Source organism: Barbus barbus, assembly GCF_936440315.1.
Source record: "Barbus barbus genome assembly, chromosome: 9".
In the NCBI taxonomy this organism is placed as follows: Eukaryota; Metazoa; Chordata; class Actinopteri; order Cypriniformes; family Cyprinidae; genus Barbus; species Barbus barbus.
In genome coordinates this window covers 12,742,230-12,764,116 of record NC_136737.1, presented here as the reverse complement: position 1 = coordinate 12,764,116, position 21,887 = coordinate 12,742,230, and the positions used below count along the sequence as shown (strand labels likewise).

At 35.5% G+C, this 21,887-nt stretch overlaps 1 protein-coding gene across 2 annotated transcripts in view; it reads right to left on the bottom strand.

The window, feature by feature from the left end:
• Positions 1–13,894: 13,894 nt before the first annotated feature.
• The window catches only part of cfh (complement factor H), a 159,924-nt gene continuing 151,931 nt past the window's right edge, over positions 13,895–21,887 (bottom strand). For both annotated transcript variants that reach the window (XM_079426052.1, XM_079426053.1), the window contains 4 exons: positions 14,866–15,060; positions 14,617–14,790; positions 14,314–14,514; positions 13,895–14,173 (listed from right to left, as the gene is read on the bottom strand). In XM_079426052.1, coding sequence (XP_079282178.1) covers positions 13,980–14,173; positions 14,314–14,514; positions 14,617–14,790; positions 14,866–15,060 — 764 coding nt within the window. In that variant the 3' untranslated portion in view covers positions 13,895–13,979. The remainder of the gene's footprint in view (positions 14,174–14,313; positions 14,515–14,616; positions 14,791–14,865; positions 15,061–21,887) is intronic.

The window sequence follows — 21,887 nt, the reverse complement described above, 5'->3', positions numbered from 1 at the left end:
TTACTTTCCATAAAAAGTAGCTAAGTAACATAATTAGTTACTTTTTTAGGGAGTAACGCAATATTGTAATGCATTATTTTTAAAAGTAACTTTCCCCAACACTGGTTATTCTTATTTCTTTATTGCAAAACACTAAAACTGGCACCGTTTTGGAGAGAAATATGAGCTCTCATTTTAACCCATATCATGGTGTGTGATGCTGAACTATGAGTTTCTAATGGTGTTTGTATTTGCACTATTCTAAACATTAATATTTTATGTGCAACAACAGCATGCTGTCTCAGTGGCCTTACACATGATTTTAAATCTATTTTTCAAACTTTATGATTTAAATGGGGATGATTGTACTGAGAATAACGTTCATCTTTTCTTCAACTGAATACGGTTTCCGTGCTATTTTGATGTGTTTTAAAGAGTTGGCAGTCAAAATGAAAACTGCTGGATGATAGATATTATTCATTCTTTAGGACAAACTAGACAATGTAAATTACAGAATGTACAACGTTTTTTAAATGAATAAATTGCAGTATACAGTGTTTATTATGACGGGATAGAATCCACAGCTCAGCTCACTACCCATGAGTACTTTTAAATAGGCTACTCTTTTACTCTTACTCAAGTTTTTTGGAGTACTTGTAGTGCGAGTAGAGTACTTTTACTCTACTCGCACTACAATTTCTGGAAGGTAATGGTACTTTTAATAAGAAAATAAAAATGGTAGAATGTGGCTAATTCTAAATCTGTGGCAATGGCATTTTCTTTAACAGTTTTACATTAATGTTAAGCAGCCATTATTTAAACAAGAAAATAAAAGTACAGGAACATAGTTAACACATATGTAACTATTTTTAGAGTCTTTCAAAAAAATTTTTTTTTCAAAAGGTTTACTCCCATTTTCTTGGTCCACAAACCACCAGATCTTCCGGAGTGTGATTCATGTGTTCCATCATTGTTGGTCACAGCCATAAATCAAACAAGTAAACAACAAAAATACTGGAATATGGTTAACACATATGTACATGTTTTTAGAGTTTGTGAAAGTTGTTTAAGGCTCACTTTTCATATCCACCACCCCCAGCTCTTCCTGGAGCGTGCTTCTGGTGTTCCGCCATTGCTACATCAATGTCTGAGTCTGTAGTATTGGAGCTCCACCTCTTCAAAGCATCTGAGGGAAGAGAATATGAATATGAATATAAAAAAAAAAAAAAAAATCAAAAGGCAAGGTTTGAGGTAAATGACACATTTACTAATTTTGAAAATGTTTTTATGGTCCTACAACCAAATTTAAAATACAATGGAACAAGATTTTGCATCCATTTTATGAACTTTTTAAAATGAATTTTATGTCAGTAAAAGTTTTTCTGCATTAAATGCGTGTTAGATTTTAGCTGTGAAAAAACAGCATTTCTCCGCTCCCTCTTCAATCCCACTGTGGTGCCCTTGAGAAAGACCCTTAACTAGGTGTGTAACTGTGTGAAAGTGAACAGGACATTTCTGAAAAAGACAGGTAATCTTTTAGAGAATGTCCCCTGAATAGATAAAGGGTACCAATAAAAATTACATAAGACAAGGAACAAGATATTTTTGTTACAAGGCCAAAATGACATTGAATCACATAATATAAAGGTGTAGCTATGAATGGCTTCTTTTCAAGTCTGGCTGACTGTCCGAGTTAATACGGACATCATAAAACTTCTGAGCAAGAAAACAGGCAGGTATATAAAGACAGTGGCGTAACTTTGCTTTGAAAAGTGGTGGGGACAGCGCACAACTCGTTTTGCTATTTGTTTATTTAATAACTGAATTTACTTGGGACTGAGTTCAGAGTTGGAAATGCACTTAATTTTCACTTTGATGTACACATGCATCACATTCACAAATATGTCTATAAACATCCAAATAAGCAAAACGTAACATTGACAATGTGAATGTTACGTTTTGCTTATCACAACACATCCAGGGTAGCTAATATCAATCAAAATACGCAAGATAAATGCTCAGCTGCAGCGTATTCATTAATCCCCAATCAATTGTGTGTGTGTGTGTGTGTGTGTGTGTGTGTATTACGATTCATTCCACTTTGAATTACTTGAATGAATGAATTTTCTCTTAATACCAGCCGGACAACTTGCTAAAAGCAGGTGTGATCGATGCACGCGCTCAACATTACGTCAAGAGTCAAGACAAGCCCACAAAATGTTTCCTCATCCAATCAAATAATTTAACCAATCCTGAACTACGCAAAACCTCGTGTAAAACATGAATGAGAGTTAATTTGTGTTTAAAATGGTTAAACTACCTTTATTAATTAAATAAATGAAATTGTTTTGACGAATCTTTTTTTTTATGACGTTTGTATAAAAGCTCTATTTTTTCCTCCCCCACCCCACATGTAAAGGCTATACGGTAAATGTTGCTACCTATAGCATAAATGTTAAAACATCAACAAAATGTCCAAAAGAAAGTATGGAAGTGATATAAGAAGCTTTTTAGTGAAGCAGCCACGCACATTGCACACTGAGTCCGAATTTTTCGCCCGAAATTTTCGCACGTTGAAAAATAAATACGACCTCACGTTTTGTCAATCACGTTTGCACACTGCCTCCGAAATTGTCGTCCGTCAAAAAATTAATTCGGATCGGGTTCGATTTTTTGCGTTTTTCGCATCCGTATAAAGCATTTTGAGATGCTTTGAGAAGGTGTTTTGACAATTCAGAGCCACCGTACAAGCGAAAGCCAAAATCCAAAATAGTGTCAGACAAATTCGTCTTGCAGCAGAGAGCACTTTATGACAAACAAATTGCGGAATACAAAGATACAGAATATAAAGAACTGCTGTAGCCTATTTTTTTATGCCTGGCGCGCACCTTTCCGATGCCGCAGTTCGATGTTTGTGTGTGTGTGTATCCATACCTCAGACAGTCTCTGTTCAGGATAAATTGGTTCACGGAAATTGGTGGTCTTCTTTTTAATATGTGGATTCAGTATCGATAGCAAAGTATCAAACTGAGGTACTGACATCCTGAAATAAACTTTGAATCTCTCGGGATAATCCCGCAGCTCTTTGATAAGGAGGTGGAACCTTCCTGTCTGCGCAATCTAAGGATTGGATGGACCCAATATTTCCTTTTTCTTTTTCTTTTTTTAAAAAGAGAGAGGACAACAAAATCATCCTCACTGCTTGAAGACATTTTGTATAGTTTTGTGAATTTTTCCCCAACGGATTAATTAAAACGCATCGGACTCCGTGTGCAAGGTCTCTGTGGGTGACGAATTTTTAAGATTGCGAATGCGATAAAACGCATGAGGAAATTTCGGACTCAGTGTGCAGAGACCTTAAGACTAAAATACAGTATTAACATTGTAGACTACAAATAAATTTTAAAAGAGGTACAGGATCTGTAGACTAATTAATTATAGGGAAAGGAAACTACATATCCCATGACGCATATCGCGTATCTCGCGATAGTTTCACAACGAGACTTAATATCTTTGAGGATGTTGAAAAGCTTCTGACCGGCGGAAAAATGTGTTAAATGAATGAATTAGATTATGAAGAGTGACGATTTGTAGATGGTGCTTTTCCTTTAATATATACCTTACGCAATCTATTTTTCAGATACTTTTTAAAAGTGGTGGGGACAATATCGAGCCTGGTAAAAAGTGGTGGGGACATGTCCCGCCCGTCCCACCCGTAAATTACGCCTATGTATAAAGAGATATAATGGTGTGTGACAGGTTAAATCCTGAATTCAAGTAAAATCAAAGGCTGGGTTTATTATAGTGGCAATCATATATAATTTACTGAAATCCCATAAAACAATATTTACTCTCCATTATTAAAACATAGCCTATATTAACCTGTTAACTGTCGGTTCCACTTTTTGAGTATAGGCCTGAAAATGACATTTCCAACTTAAATTGTTATAAATTTTGAATGGTTTGGAGCAGATACTTAAGGTTGATCTCTTTTTAAAGAAGACACTTAGCAGATTATTGTAGACGTGAAAAAAGTTCTATGGAAGTTTACGAAAATATAAAATGTAAAAAATTTTATATTTATATTTTATGTAAAATATATATTTTACATAACATGTTTTACTCTAAAACTGCTAGAAAATCAAAACCAAAAATCTGAAAAAGTTGTGTTCCAAATTTGAGGTTGATATCTCAAAAAATGAGCTTTCAGTGAAATTTTGTTTGGGCGTAGTACCAAGCTTTTCCACTAGATGACCATTAAACCCCATTAGTAACCATATAAGTGCGGCTCTATTTCCATATATGGTTTGAGTGATCTGATACATGTTTTTTCCACTCTTTTCTCAATATTTATGACGTAGACATCACTTTCAGAAGTATTAAGGGTGGTATGGCAGTATTTGATTTCAATTCATCCTCTAAAAAACACATAAAAGACATGCAACAAGAACCCTGGAGGTACGATATAGTTCACGCTGCATCAAAAATTGAGAACCTAGATGGATCTTGTTTTTTCTTTATATTCGAAACACCTTTTTTTCCTCAAATTTTATCTTTTGAACAATTGAAATGAACTTGAATGGAGATTTTTCATGATTTTTCATGATTTTATATATGTATCACTATTTCAAAGTAAAGGTCAGAACTCTCTCTCTGACTGATGAGTACTCTTCTTACAAATTAGCAAATTACAGTTGCCCTGTAAAATATTTAAAAAATAAGTCACCAAATATGAAAACTAGAGTCTTTAAGCTTTCAAACTATATATACAGTAGTTTGTCAAGATTGCTTTTGGTTCAGACTAAGATATTACTGTTTAAATCATGTAATGGCAAGTGGGTCCACCGGTGGGCCCGTGACAGTTAACAGGTTTTAATATGTACAGATCAGCAGGTGAGCCCAGAATAAACACAACGCACAAATTTTTGCGTTTCCTCATGTAGAATAACATGTCTACAGTCCTTTTGTTTCATTGTCTTTGTCCATTAAGCTACATTACTGTTTTATGTATAATGATTTTCTACAGGAGGAAAATGTTTAATGTGCAACTTAACGCATTGCATTCTGGGCTCATCTGCTTGCCATTCATATGGTCTGTATAGTTTGCATCAACAATAAGAAATAGCTTTACCGAATTTGGTCTTTATCATCTTAGTTCGTTATTATGCCACATTAAGTGTTTTGCTGTATGGGAGGAAAAGTGAAAGTTTGTTCGTTGTGTTCACGGACATATGCTTGCCTTGTAGTACATTAAATGAATAAACTATATATCGAATTTGATCTTTTGATAGCACTATCAGCCATATTAAGTGTTTATGGTTTTCTACTGGAGGTTTAAAAGCGCTTAACAAGAGACTTTGTGCATTGCATTCATAATCTGCCATTCTATGACCGCAGATTTGCAGGTCTTGTCTTTTTCTTGTACAGATGACTTGCAGGACCCTGTACGTTAAATTAGTTTTAATCGTTTAACCACCACAGCGTCTTGTCTCCTTTGGCAACACGCACGGTTTGTGTGGATTGCAAGTGACATCGCAGGTAGCGAAAAGTGCAAGTGATGATTGCAAGTGACGTTGTAATTTAGTTTATTTTTTCTTGTATTCACCACCTGGTTGCTCGTGTGAAATGTTGAGAGATTCAATTTAAAAATGATTAATAAATACAATAAAATAAAAAATAAAGACTGCAAGTGACGTCAGACGTGCAGGTGTCTGAGAGTTCAAGTCTGAATGGAGCCCGTGCCTTCGTTGATGGATCTGAAATATTTCCACCTTAGCACGGTAAACCTGATTGATGAAACGTCTCATATTGCATAAGAAAGGACTGAGTGACTGACTGCGTCTATGCCGAAGATTGGATTCGTTTGACTTTGTTAGTCAGCTACTTTCTCTTTAGCACTTTCTCTTTAGAAGGTTCAACAAAGTTTGTTCTATTATTTTTGTTCTGTTCTTTAATGTTTTATGTCTATCTCAATTGTTTCTCTCAATGCCAGGGGGTTACGTGATAATGTAAAGCGCAAAGCACTGTTTCTGTATGCTAAATCCTTTAAAACCGATTTTAGTTTTTTTTCAGGAGTCTCACTCTGTGTTCAATGACTCTACTTTTTGGAAAAACCAATGAGGCAATGAGGTTTGGATGGCTCATGGTTCTGAGCACTCTGCTGGTGTAATGATAATGAAAAACCATTTTGCTGGTTCAGTCTTACAGAACTATACTGATCCTAAGGGGCATTTTCTTTTACTTAATCATTTGTGTTAATAATATTTTTATATTACTGATTAACATTTACGGATTTAATACCTCCCGAGAAAACGATTTGTTGTTTGAAGAGATAGGAGAAATAATTTTGTTATGGTCCAATACACTTCCAGATGCTTTGATTTGTATTGGCGGAGATTTTAATATCGCTCCTGATAACAATGTTGATAGATTTCCTCCCAGACAGTCTGCTTCCTCTAATTCAAAATTGAAAATGTTCATGGAGAAGTTTGATTTAATCGATATTTGGAGAGAGAAGTTTCCAAATGTTAAATCTTACACATGGAGTAACAAGAATCATTCAAGACTTTCTCGTTTAGATTATTGGCTTTTACCATACTCCTTTAAAAACTTTAATGTTTCAGTTAGTATCCTTCCCTCACCTTTAACAGACCACCACACTATTCTCCTCTCTACTCCTTTATCCACAGGACACTCAAATTCTAGTTTTAGAGCTTCTTATTGGAAAATGAACTCCTCTCTGCTTAAACATGATGAATTGAAAAAAATAATTTCCTTTTTGATTCAATACTATTGGGCCAAAGCCTCATCTGACAAAAAATTTAGTTCTAACTGGGAGTTATTAAAATATGAAATAGGATTGAGTGTTAGGCATTTCAGCAGCAATTTGGCAAAACAGAGAAGGTATGAAGAGGAAAAGGTAATCTCAAAGATCATAACACTTCAGAACAAAATTCAGGAAGACTTAACAGATTCTGATTTAACAGAACTTGCAGAGCTTCAATCTAAATTAGATAATATCTATAAGTACAAAGCTGAAGGCTCCTATATTCGTTCTAGGAAGAAATGGTTAAAACAAGGAGAGCAAAGCTCTGCTTATTTTTTCAGAATGGAAAAACATAATTCTAGGAATCTTACTATTAACTCATTGCAAGTTAATGGTACTTTGACAAATAATCCTAAGGAAATTGCCTCTTTCTGTAGTAACTTCTATTCAGAACTCTATAAGTCTAATTACTGTAAAGAATCTACTTCTCTTTTCTTTCAATCTTTAAAGAAAATTAATCTAATATCTAGAGATGAGCAGTCTGCCTGTGATAAAAATATAAATATTACTGATATAATTGACGGTATTGAAGGCCTTAAAAATAATAAAATCTCCCGGTACTGATGGCCCAACGGCTGAATTTTATAAATGCTTTGCAGAAGACTTGGCACCATTCCTGCTAGAGATGTTTTCGGAGAGTATTCAGTCAGAAAATCTGCCTCCAAGTTTAACACAAGGACTACTAACTCTAATACCTAAACCCAAAAAGGATACTACTTTGATAGATAATTGGTGGCCTATCTGTCTGCTCAATAACGATTATAAAATATTAGCTTGGATTTTAGCTAAAAGGCTTAAGAGTGTTTTAAACTCTGTTATTGACGAGACTCAATCAGGATTCATGCCAAAAAGACACATAGCTAATAATATCCGACTTGTTTTAGATTTATTAGATTATTCTGAGTTAGTTAATGATGATAGTTTTATTCTCTTTTTAGATTTCTACAAAGCGTTCGACTCTCTCAATCACGAATTTATCTTCTTATCTCTCAAAAAGCTTGGATTTGGTGACCCATTCTGTAAATTTGTAAGAACTCTCTACAATAACGCCAATTGTTCTATCAATCTTAAATGGGGTACCTCTCCTAGATTTCAATTGTCAAGAGGTGTTCGTCAGGGTTGCCCTATCTCTCCTTATTTATTTCTTATAGCTGCACAACTTCTTTCCTCCTCCCTTTCAAGTAGTGATCTACACGGTATTACTGTTGCCAATAAGCATATACTTATCAGTCAGCTAGCCGATGACACTACTTTGTTTCTTACAGATAAATTACAAATTCCAGTCGCTATTGAACTCATTAAAAGTTTTTCTAAAGCTTCCGGTTTAAAGCTAAGTCTTGATAAATGTGAATTATTAGCCATTAAAACTTGTTCTTCTCCTTCTCTTTACAGTATCCCAGTTAAATCACAGGTGACCTATCTTGGTGTGTCTATATGTAAGGATGATAAAGCCAGATGCAGGTTAAACTTTGACCCAGTTGTTGGAAAAGCTAAAAGGAAATTAAATTCATGGTTCCAGAGAGATTTATCATTAAGAGGCCGAACCCTCATTGCTAAAGCTGAGGGTATTTCAAGAGTGACTTACCCTGCTCTTTCTTTATACGTAGATAAACCTGTATGTGCAGACATCGATAGAATGTTATTAGACTTTCTGTGGAAACATAGAAGACATTATGTCAAGAAATCTGTTGTTATAAATAAATATGAATATGGTGGCTTAAATTTTTTAGATTTTGCTTATTTAAATAATACCTTTAAGATAAATTGGTTAAAGCAGTATTCAACAAATCCTGATTAATTTTGGAATATTCTTCCTAATATTGTTTTCTCCTTTCTTATTGTTATGTAATTACAATATCGCTAAGTTGGTTATTTATATTCTTACTCTGAATTTCTAAATAAATATAATATTCCTGTCACTCCTCGAGGGTTCGCCATTGTAATGGACGCCATTCCCTGTGGGGCCATAACTCTAGATCCCAGTTTTCTTTGTCAGAGATTCATCCTTTTGATACAGTGATTGGGAAGATTTGCTTTTTATCTCCCTCTTCCGGTCGGAACAAAAAAATTAGACAACTGTTTCAGGCTGAGATAACTTCTCTCCCATATATTTTATCCCACTGGAATGGCCTATACGATAATATTCCATGGAAGAAAGTGTGGACTTTGTCATCTAAATATTTAATAACTAATAAGGTGAAGGAGGTTTCTTACAAATTACTTCATCTTTTTTACCCTGTTAAGCTTTATATAAAAAAAATGTTTGCAGATTTTGACTCTTTATGCTCCTTTTGTGAGGCTGAAGATGAATCTATGTCCCATCTCTTTTGGGAATGTACATATACTACTTTATTTTGGAAGGATTTTTGTACATGCTTTTTCTTCACAGAGTTTCTTTTTGTTATATAAGGATGTCTTATTTGGTTGTCATAACTTTACTAAAGAAGACAAGGACAGATATTATCTGATAAATTTGTTAATTTTTCTTGCAAAATTCTTTTTACACAAATGTAAGTTTCAAGGTGCTAAACCTTACTTTCCTGTTTTCTGTAAGGACCTTAAATCTTACCTGGACACTCTTCTTGCATCCAACAACTCCAAAGCTCTTAAAACTGTCTCATTGTGTCATTTTCACAATATTTTCACGATTTTGTAACTAATAATTGTATTTCTAATTACAGTGCAAGTCTGAAAATGCAAGTGCATGTCTGCAGCCAGACCCTTCTCAGATGTGGGCTGGATGTTTCTCTGCGACATGTGTGAAGCGATTGGGAGGGATAGTTTGTAGTTTTGGGTTCCCTAGCTAAAATTTGGCGGCCGCAGCTTAATTGTCTTCCCAAACACTGTACCCCATGTCCGGTAGCGGGTAAGAGGGCCAGCAGCCCATTATCTGCCTTTATGGTTTATTGAATTGGGTGTATATATGAAGTGTTTTATTCGCCGGGGCGTCCTGGTTTAATGTGATTGATTGTTACCGGTCCCCCCGGCGTTTGTATGTGTTTGTAATTGTGAGTGTGCGTGCGTATGGGGTATTAGGGCAGGTTATCCTCTTTCATGTGCCATTTTTCATATTGTTTTATATTTACGACGGCTAAGTAGTTAGTTGGTTTTGTGGTGTGGTGCCATACTGAGTGATCTTGTGGTGTGTATTGAAGTGTGTGATTTAACTGGTGCACTTACGGATTTGTGTACCTTTGGTGTTTGCTGTGTAATGAAATTGTGTATAATTGGCGGGCACATTAACTAATTTTAAGGTGTTGAAACCCTCTGCTGAATACCTTCCTGCTTGTTGACTGTTTACTTATTGTAGGTAATTGATGATTTGTCAAGTACACTATTAATTAAAGTATAGGCCTATATGTGATAACCATCTTAACCTGCTGCTTTGCCCTTTTGAGGTTTTAATATTGGTTGTATTATTGTATAAGAATAAAAGTGCCATATTCATTTATTAATGTTGTGTGCTTGAGTCTCCTTTGCTATTGATGCCCAAATAAATGATCTTATTCAGTCAGGAACCTTGGTCTCTTCATCTACTCCTTTGACTTTATTTGGAGTGTTACAATTAGGATAACGCAGCCCTGGGTGTAGGGCAGGCTATATACGGTGGATACTGTGGAAAATGAGTAATGGAACCGTGTCAGATATTTCAGTATCGGTATCAGAGGCGATATGCCCATTCAAAGTGAGGGGGCACGTGCCCCTCAGATTTTTGAGCTAAGTGGATTTTGAATGCATATTCCAAAATACAAAAAAAATAGCCGATTGATATTATCTATATTTGATACAATCGCACCAGCGTGATTAGAACGTTCAGCGCGTCATATCATCAGCTGCTAAATTCAAATCTGCATTGGTGCTGAGCCAGAGATAGACGCGTTTGTACAGCGCTGCATTATAACCAATCACACACGATGCTGTTGAGCTAATGAATGCACTGACCAATCAGAGGCATTCAGATGAGTCATCGCTAAAATGCCAGTGTTTTCTTCATTTGCTAGCTGACTGAATACCACTTTCTGGCGAATTCTCTCGTCAGAAACAACAACAAAGTGCAAATGTGTATACGAATCTGTAAGATATTAATTTCATAGTGTAAACAGCTTCAGTGATTTTAATGGGAGTTTTTGAGAGTGCTTGAAAGTCTGTCAGTGTTCTTTGCTCTCTTTCTGTACAATGAAAGTGTTATGATTATTAGCCGAATTACTTGCAATGTTTTAATTCACATTAACTTTCAATGTTAAATTCACATTAAATATAAAAGTCAGTCGTATTAAAAATATCTGTTATTTTAATATATAACGTATTAAAATATCGGTTAATTAAGTAAACAGACAGGTTTTTATGCATAGGCCTAGTTAATAGATTACATTATGTAGGATACTTTGACCATCGCCCACTATAGATCAACATAATCTATAAAGGTGACAATCAAGATACTGTATTTCATGATATAGTTAATGTGTTTGGGAATGTTTCGAATAAATAGGACAAAATAAATAAAATATAAGTGATGTTGTGGCTGCTGTGTGTCATATGATGACCCCCCCCAACTCCTGCCCCCTCAAAAATAATGAGTGCATGACGCCCCTGATCGGTATCAAAATAGATATTTATGACACTACCATGTAGTTTGTTTCTCAAAACTTTGACTCCAGTTACGCTGAGCTCACTGTCCGATCAGCTCTTCAAAAGCTGCTGCTGCAGTGGCAGCTTTTCCCGGTTCAGATATCAGGGCTTTTATTGGTCCATTTACGATCGGATATCTTTAGCTACTGAAATGCCATCAAAGGTTTGAATATCAATTCAAATTAGGCGTACTCAGTAACGAACTATGATTTAAAAGTAACAAAGTAGATTATTTTGCTTAATTTGTACTTAAGACCCATATTTGGTTTTTATGGTCAGTAAATGTTTATGGAAATCGACCAAAAAATAAATAAAAATAAAATAAAATTGATATACAAAAAATATATTATTATATTGTATAAAACATACGGTCTACTCTGTGTCATTGTGTTACCATGCATGAGCATTTGTTGAGACATCCATGATTATTAATAGAAGAAAAAGAATGACAGATGTACACTTTTACAAAGCTATAAACTGTATAAACAGTCTTGACTGAAACACCTACAAAATATTTAGTTTAAAGGCTGAGTCACGTTCCTTATTTAACATAAATCAATTAGTAGAGCATTGCGCTAGCAACGCCAAGATCATGGGTTTGATTCCCAGGGAAAACAAGAGCTGATAAAATGTAAAAACTGTAACTTGAATGCAATGTAAGTCGCTTTGAATTGTCTGCTAAATGCTAAATGTAAATTATTGAGTACTAATAATAACTTTGATTACCTGTTTTCCAAAAGTATTCATAATCACTCTTAAAAGCGGTGGTGATATGAATCTCTGAAGTTTGTGTAATGTAGATGAAAATCAACCATCCCCTTTCCTCCACCCCACCAAACAGGACTCGGTTCCACGTCCCAAAAACGGCAGCCCCCTTCTTCACAAATCCAATTCAGCTTGCTGAGTTTGGTTTAAATATTTAGTCCATGTTTGTATACTAATATTTAGGTATGCACCAAATGTTCGGCCACTAAAATGAATAATAAGCAAAAAGACCAAACAATGATAAATTGTACCAAACAATGACATGATGTGATCAAAAATCAACCAGCATAGAGGAAAAAGGGTGCACTCTTTATAATGCAGCAAATGTCGCAGTGTAGAAGCAATTAAAACTGTTCGAGAAAGACGCAAAAATCATTACAAGCACCGACAGTGAGAGACTGTTTAGCACTGCATCGCATGTCTTCGATGAGAAGAGGAAGGGGTGGTTGTTGCTTGTTATGTTTGATGATTGAAATGGCCTTAAACAATTAGTAAATAAACGGCAGAACATTATGTTTTCTAATACACGCACAAATTGCATCTGTTCTGACAGCGCTGCGCATCTGCTTGTTAGCCAGGGTTCAAAGTTCAAGAAAAAACAGCGCTGAAACGAGCGTTATTCGTTAGTTGCTGAGTCACATTTTTATGAATTTTTAGAAGGTATGTTATAAGTGCGACAAACATTCTCAAATTTGTAATGACACAAAAACAGTTATTTTTGTGCCTGACCTTATTGAATATGCATTTGTATGAGTTTCCCTTTCAGATGCAAAATTTATGGGAAGAGAATATCCATCATCATGGATCATTTATAAATCTGCTGTTGTCAACAATAAGAGGCACTGAGGCACTAACATTAATAAATGTTAATGTAATTTTACTGTTGTTCTGTATAATAAAATAAAAAGTAAGACAATAATAATGATAATTACAACAGCTAATACATTTATTCATTTAGCTGACACTTTTATCCAAAGCGACTTACAATTGCTATATATGTCAGAGGTCGCACGCCTCTGGAGCAACTAGGGGTTAAGTGTCTTGCTCAGGGACACATTGGTGTCTCACAGTGGATTCGAACCCGGGTCTCTCACACCAAAGGCATGTGTCTTATCCACTGCGCCATCACTCACCTAATACATTTATTATAACATTCACACGTCTGGGTTTGCCTATTTATTTATTTATTTACTTCGTACTTGGGTACAGTAAAATGGCTAAAATGGAATAAAATAGTCATTTCAAAAGCAAGACATGACAAAAATTTATGAAATCGCAACTGAGCTAATGAGTGTTCCTCTGCTGCCATCTACTGGCTATAATGATAATTTCATGTCATTTTCATCTTAAAAGTCTTTGGGCCAGTTTTTCTAAACAGGGTAAATTAACGCAAGAATGCAATTCCAAAACAGCGTCGATGGGAGGGAAAATTTCTCTGGGTGATTTACTAACAATGTGCAAACTAAAGAACACAGATGCAACATCTCATTTACATACTGACCAATGCAATATATCAAGCGCGGCGCAAATTAGCATAGTCTCAAATTAAGAATAAAGAAATAAAGAAGCCACAGTACTTGAAAAGAATCGGAGGACAAAAATAAAGGTTTGCTAGAAGTTTTTGAAGTTTTTTTCTTGTTCGTTTGTGTGCTTGTTTGCTTTTTATCTTGCAACAAATCAGACAAAACAGACAAATTGATTTGGAAAAAGAAGATTTATTTTGATCTGCTTATTTGTCTAATAGTACAGCTGATGCCTCATCTTTGTTTTATTCCTTCTGTTACACACACTCAGGCAAAGTCATCATTCCATCATTACACTTTTGTCTCAGGGCAATATCAATTCTTTGAAATTTGTCCGTCTGACACCTAAAGGTGATGTGATCATTATGTGGTGCAAACATCTTTTGGTCATTAGCATAGGCCAAGTCTATACCTTTTTCATCCATTATCTCCTTTGTCACTGTACAGGGCTCTGAAATAAACCCAGCATGTCACAATATCAGTGTCACAATATGCATTCAATAACTAATCATCATAACCTACAACTTAAACTACAAGATTACATCATGATGTAAATAGAAGATATAAATGGCGAAGTGTGTTCATATTTACCTAAACACTTAACACTCCCTCTCCATTCACCTCGCTGACAGGTCAAGTATTTGGTGAAAGGGTGTTGCAGATTCAGTGTGTATTTACTAAAGCAGATGTATTCAACTCGCTCTCCTGTATCGTATTCCTTTTTTGGCATGTCTTTTGTATCTGCATTGTTCAGCTGTGGTGGTGGCCCACATTTCGCTGAGACTGTCATCTCTAAGAAAATGTGCAATTAGTAAATCTCTAATATGATAATGAGGTGAATTGAATAATTACCTCATTCATTTTCATATATTGAAATTTAATAGCAGAACATACCAGCACACAGTGGTTTTGGTGTCCATCCATCTCGTGTACATGTGGCCTCTTCTGCCATTTTACGATACCCAGACTCGCAATCGTAATATTGTTTTGCTCTCAGTTTCATATCTTCTCTAAAGTACTGTTGTAGTCTACTCACATGCTGGTCACGTGGAACATTGCATCTAATCTCTGAAACAATATTCACATGCTTTTAATAACATGCAGTGAGTTCATCACCAAATCCAGAAGTGTTTATAATCTTACCTTTACAAAGAGGCTCATTGTCCCACTGCCCATTATCTTGGCATTTAAATAATTTGCTGGTTTCTTTTTGACCATATAACCAGGCTTGTTCAGAGCAGGTGATCTCCACAACTTCTCCAGGTCTGAAAATAATTTTTCCCTGTGGTCTGATCTTTTTTACTCCAACTGTGGTAGCCTGAAGCTCACAAGTTATTTCTGTACAAGACATAATTATGTTGTATTTAAATGTTAAACACAGATGACTTTTTAACTTTATTACACACTTATTTACTTTTGTATGAAGAGAACAGTGTTTTAGATAAGAGCTTTTTTTCTTCTTGAATTTAACCAACTAAGATGCGTTTTCTGTTTTTTTAACAAATCAATTTCTTTTACTGTTTTGAATAGCAACAGACCTGTGTGTTATTCCTTGATTAATAATAATGAGGACATAACATCACCCTTTAAGAACAAGCCTGGGTTTTTTTTAAAGAAAACATATTACATCTAGAGAGAGAAGAAATACCAGTCATTGCCGTATTCTCCATCTATTTATCTGTTCATAAGCTGTCATTTGAAACTTTTGAAACTTGCTCCATTTCTCAAAACTCTACACACAAAACCACAAAACACACACACGGTCTCTTCACTGTAAAGCGACCTTGAATGGAAAGGCACTATATAAATAAAACGTATTATTATTATTATTACAACAACAACATGCAAAACATCATACATGTCTTGCAAAAGCAAACACTTCTTTCAAATCTATTTGAACTCTAATGGTATTATAGTAACTCTACACACAAACATAAAATAATTAGCCACATACACGCCAAACTACACAAATGTGAAAAATGTAAAACAGTACACTTGTGTATGCTTTACTTGTTCAGAGTGCAAGGGAGCACAGGAGTTTGACATAGCACTCACACTTACATGCATATACACATATACACTGCATAAACAGTATGTACGTACTACCAAAGTCCCTTTAAGGCAAGTCATGTCATTCGGCGGCCATCTTTGAAACACCTCTCGGGCATGCAAGTGCATCTCCTATCTCTTTGAATGGGGAAACATCAAATTCTCCAAAATTGCTTGCCAAGCTTACGATTACATTTCTTATTTGAAATCACCAATGAAACCTGACAACAACTGTATCATAAATGTAGTTTATTTTGCTCAAATAGCATTAAAAAAAGCGTCTTTTTCAGGCTAGATCAGCCAGTGCGCATGCGCAGTCCTAGGTGCACGTCTCAGAACTTCCGACTGTTCACATCTTTGAACAGCAGAACAGCAGCTGCAGTGACGCATTTTCCCCAAACTATACGAGTGACACATCACGGGTATTCTATAGTCTTTGGTACAACTGATAAATTTTACACAGTTATTAAGCAACTGAAAGGAATCAATACTGAACTGACTTGAATATTGAACTTGTTTTGTATTCATATGCAGTCTATATAAAAAAAAAAAATACAAAAATTAAAAAATGAAGTGATGTATGGCCAAGTATGGTGACCCATACTCGTAATTTGTTCTCTGCATTTAACCCTTCCAAGTGCAGACACACAGTATGCTGCGGCGCCCGGGGAGCAGTTGGGGGATCAGTGCCTTGCTCAAGGGTCTCACCTATTCACCTAGTCGTGGTATTGAGGGTGGAGAGAGAGCTGGACATTCACTCCCCCCACCTACAATCCCCGCCAGACGTGAGACTCGAACCCGTTACCTTTGGGTTACAAGTCCGATTCCCTATCCATTAGGCCACGACTGCCACCTTAAATAAATATAATTTTTTTTTTTAAAAGATGGACCTTTCGCACTGGTCATGCTAATCTTCTCTGTATCAATCCAGTATATGTGCCGCCGTGGCGAGATGTTTAATCGCACATTTATAATAAACCATTAATCATTATAATGAGCCTTTAATTGCCTGCATTACGGTGACCGAGAGAGCTCAATGCGCTGCAAATAGAAAAAATACCTGCAAATTAAGAAAACAACTTCCTCAATTTTATAACGCACACGCTGCAAATGCTCACAACACAACCAAACAAAGAGACGCACTGCAAATAAAATTTATTTGGTTGTATTGTGAGCATTTGCAGTGTTTCTTTATTTGTTTGCATTGTGAGCATTTGCACCACCTGCTGTCAAACTGATGAAGATTTTTTCTTGATTTGCTGGTGCTTTTTCTATTTGCATGTGTTTTCTGAAGTTGCAGCATGTTGAGCTCTCTCGGCCACCGTACTACATAGCCTATAAGCGCTCAAACACACACATAACAAGTATTAAAGCTTGCCAACATGTACTGCAGAAGCTATGATTATGAATGTGTCAGGGACAAATAGTAAGGAGGCTGCATTAACATTTTAATAATGTATTGATACACTAGTGCTTTCAGCATAAGAGATGAATTTGGCGACACTGACTCATCAGTGAATGAATCAGAGAATTTGTTTTCTATTTGAATTGGTTCATTTGAAAGTAGACATTTCGCTCTCTATAGATGTCTTCCTATCTGTGAGGCAAATATACACAGAGTTTTGTGCTAAAGTTCACAGAGACCGAAATGGCAGAAAGCTCATCCCGTTTGCTTTCATTATCTCATTATATCACAGACTGTATGACTGATTTTTTTTTTTTTTTCCTGTGACTAAGCGAAAATGTTTTGGTTGACCAAGGCTCTACTTTCTACTAACAGTTAGTCGACTATTAGAGGGCAGCCCTAATATATACCGTGACCCGAATATAAGACGACCCCCCCTTTTTCCAGATGTGCCTTTTGGAAAAAGGCTTTTTGAAAACCAAATCTTGTTTTACAGGGGGGGGGGGGGGAATTCTTAAATTATTTTCATATTGCATATTTTTCCTATTTTAATTTTTGTTTTGAGAGTATGGTAAATACTGGTAAAAGTGTACCAAGAAATGCACTTAAAAATATACAATTTTAGATATACCATAAAAATAACAAGTAGCCCATCTGCATTATATAACATTCAGTCTACCCATCTCATAGTAGCCTACCAAAATTTTATTAACACTAGAAGTGAAATCTTATTGTCTTGAAATCTGGGTACTGTCTTACATTTTAAAATCCCTTACAGAGGAAGTTTGTTCCCATCAGGCCAGTGCTTGAAGTACCGGCACTTATATATTTTAGCCTTTAGAGTACCTGCACTTTTTTGTGCGTACCTGCACTTCTGACATGTTGACGGTACTCAGAGTAAAATCGTCAGGGTCTGGGTGATTAGGCTATATGATCCCGTATATGATTAGAAATTACATAGAAACTATGTAAATCACACTACCCCGGCGGGATCACCTCTCATCTCAATTAATCACGTGAATGAACGCAAGCAGAGTCGGTCTACTTCATTGTGTGTTGCGCGAGAGCATGTCAGGGGAGGTGCGCGTAGCAGTAGAATAATAATTAATTATCGATTACTAATTTGAATCAGTACTTTATAACGAAAATCATATCTTAAAATGAAAAGAAGCAGGCTTTTGCACATCATACCTCGATGGGAGTACCGCAAGGGTCCATTTTGGGACCCTTGCTTTTTAGCATCTATATAAATGACCTCCCTAGAGTGTGTTCGGACGTTGACGTAATTATGTACGCTGATGACACGGTGATCTTCACTTCTGGGGAAAACGAGCTGGAGGTTGCTGACAAATTATCAAAAGAGATGCAAAAAGTTGCAGAATGGTTGCAGACCATCTTTAAATGTAGATAAAACGGTTTCAATGTTTTTTTCAAATAAACGTAAATTACAACTAACTCAAGAAATTCAAGTTAATGGACAAAAAATTAAAAATGTAAATGAAACAAAATATTTAGGTCTGATACTTGATTCGAACCTTAGTTTTAAAAGTCACATAAAAAAACTTGGTAATAAATTGAAATTTAATTTGATGAACTATAAACATATCAGAAATTCATTAACTATGGAAGCCTCAAATATATAGCTTAATACTATGATTGTCCCACATCTTCTGTATTGCATGTCTAGTTGGTCTCAGGCGTGTAAAACATCGTTAAAATTACTTGAATCATTATATAAAAGGGCCATAAAAATTCATGATAAAAAGCCTCGCCAGTACCATCATTGTAAAATACAAAGTAAATACAACATATTGAGTTTTGAAAACCTCATTAAATATAATCAAATTTCTGCTCTATTTAAAATGATCCATAACATCGCTGCTCCCGCTTTGAGAAAATTTGTCACACTAAATTCGGAGAAAATTTCTAGAGCCACACGGTCGACAGTCAGAGGAGAGTGCAGTGTTCCCAGACGTAGAACCACATATGGCCAACAAGCGTTCTCTTATAAAGCAGTGAGCCTTTGGAATACTCTTCCAAACGAAATTATTTCATGTACAAACTATAGTACTTTTACACGCCTGACCAAACAGTGGTTATTATTAAAGCAAACCTGTACACACTGAATGACTGTGATATGAATGGTGTAAATTGTGAGTAAGTGAGTGATAGATTCCTGAAGTGGAGAGTATTTTTATGATGTGAGTGAAGTAATGCTTCCATGTATTATTTTGTATATATTTTATGAATTTGTGTAAGTATAATATCAACCTGTCCAGGGACTACGGGTGGAAATTAGCATTTTTTGCTATAACCTGGCACATGACATCTCTTCTTTTTTAGACTAATGTTTTTTGTGCATTGTCCCTGATCAAATAAATAAATTCAATTCAATTCAATGCACATCATGCTTTTGCACATCACATCATTTTAAACCGTAAACTCCTGGAAAGTCCAAGGATTCAGTGAACGAATTCAAACAGTAAGCTCAAAACAGCGCTAATGCAGAGAAAACACGGCCGATTTAATCAGTGATTACGGAGAGAATAGTGACTTACGTCCAGATGTCAGTAAAATTATTCTTTTCAGCGTGTATTTGTCTTAAAAGCAAGAGTGTTTTATAATGAATGCTGATTATGCGGTGGTCAGAGATTTAGCAATTCTGAATGGATCCGTATATTAAAAGGCAGGCGATTTAGTGGTCTTTGGCGTCTCCCTGTGGTCCTGTTTGGTATTGCAGCTTGACTTGTGCTAATTTGTATTGAAAACTTTTATTTAATTATTGATTGATTGATTGAGGCACTATACATACATTGTGAATTATTAAAATGTATTTATTTATTTAATTCTTTCCCCGCCAGCGTTTAAAAAAAGTTGCCAGCCACCACCAGCATTTTTGATGATTTTCACCTAAATTTGACAGCCCTCCGAATATGTTCTGCTATGAATGTATGAACATATTATACATCAAAATATAGAATCAAGCCTCTGCTTTTAAATTAATAAAACTATTTTATTCTATCTTCATGTGTTCATGTTTTATCACCACCTGAATGCACATAGGTTTCATCAGAAATACAACATTTTGGACAAAAAACTGAGAAAAATGTATTTTTAAAGAGTAGTGCATTTTCAAGCAAAATACATTCAAATGTCAAATTCTTTCACCTGTAAATAATTATATGAATAACTGAAATTGCATTCAATAAACAGAACAGACAGACACACACACACACACACACACGTCTGGTCAGCTATCCTTGTAGGGACTCTCCACAGGCGTAATGGTTTTTATACTGTACAAACTGTATTTTCTATCCCCTACACCTAAATTTACTCCTCACAGGAAACTTTCTGCATTTTTACTTTCTCAAAACAATCATTCTCTATGATTTATAAGCTTTTGTACCCATGGGGACCTCAATATAGGCCTCCACCGTGACATGAGTCCCCATGAGTCTGTGTGTATTCAGGTTTAAGTCCCCACCAGGATATATAAACCTGTGTACACACACACACACACACATTCAGATTGACGGGTTATCGGTCCATACACAACTAGAGATGTTTCTGTGTCTGTAGAGGCATCTCTCTCACTGACTAATTCGTCCCGATCATATTCAAAATGTACCGGCACTTCTTTTTTTCCACTTCAAGCACTGCATCAGGCTAACATGACAGTCACAACTCATGCCGCTGTAAGCTTTTCTTTTTCTTTTGTTTTCACTCACGATCTTTACAACAGACATTACATTACATATTTCATGGCACACTCATTTATATATATATTGTTTATATATATGAACAGGTCATGTGCAAAAACAGTTAACTCCGTTTTTAACAATTCTCAGAAATCAAGTTTTTTCATTGTGCATTCCAATTAATCTCAATTAAACTGCAGTTGGGTTATTTTGAATAGGTTAAAAAACAAAACAAAAAACTAACTAACTTAGCTACCTAACACAATAAAAACTTCATAACATAAAAAACATGATTTTTGAAAATAAAAAAAAAATCTGTTTTTGCAAATAAACTCTCTCTCTCTCTATATATATATATATATATATATATATATTGAGTTCAGATGCAAAACCTCAAGTGCCATTTGAAATTTTCTTCTAAAAGGAGCATTTTTCTCAGGCTCCTATGTGTAAGTTTTATAGACGGTTTCAACAGCAACAACATAAACAAACGTTACTGCACATGTGCGCTTTTGTGGCCCTAATTTAGAATAAAAAAACAACAGCTAAGTCCCTCTAGAGTAGATTATTTATTTGATAACAAGCTAAATATATTTGCTGCGTAAATCAGACGGACTGAGATGCAATGATAACTACATGGATGGACTTATTAAAAATGCTAATTCATTCTCTACCAGCAGGAGGTGCTTTAAAGCGGGAGCCCAAAGTTAACTTCCGGTCTGTGTTTGTTATTGGTCTGGGGTGCGTTTCTCGAACAACGACGTCGCTCGCTGATTAACCACCATAGTACGATGCATCGTTTTGGAAACAAACTATCTAGTCACGACTGTTTCCCGAACACGGTCACATCTTGTGGTTAGTTCAACAATATAGGGCCATTGTTAATGACGTCACGCGTGTGGTGGAGGAATAACTTAAGCTATTTAACTGATTAGAGGTCTCTAAAATGCTACTGTATTGAACATGGCACCTACTGACTAATTTACTGTTTTTGTTCCCTGTCATTGTGA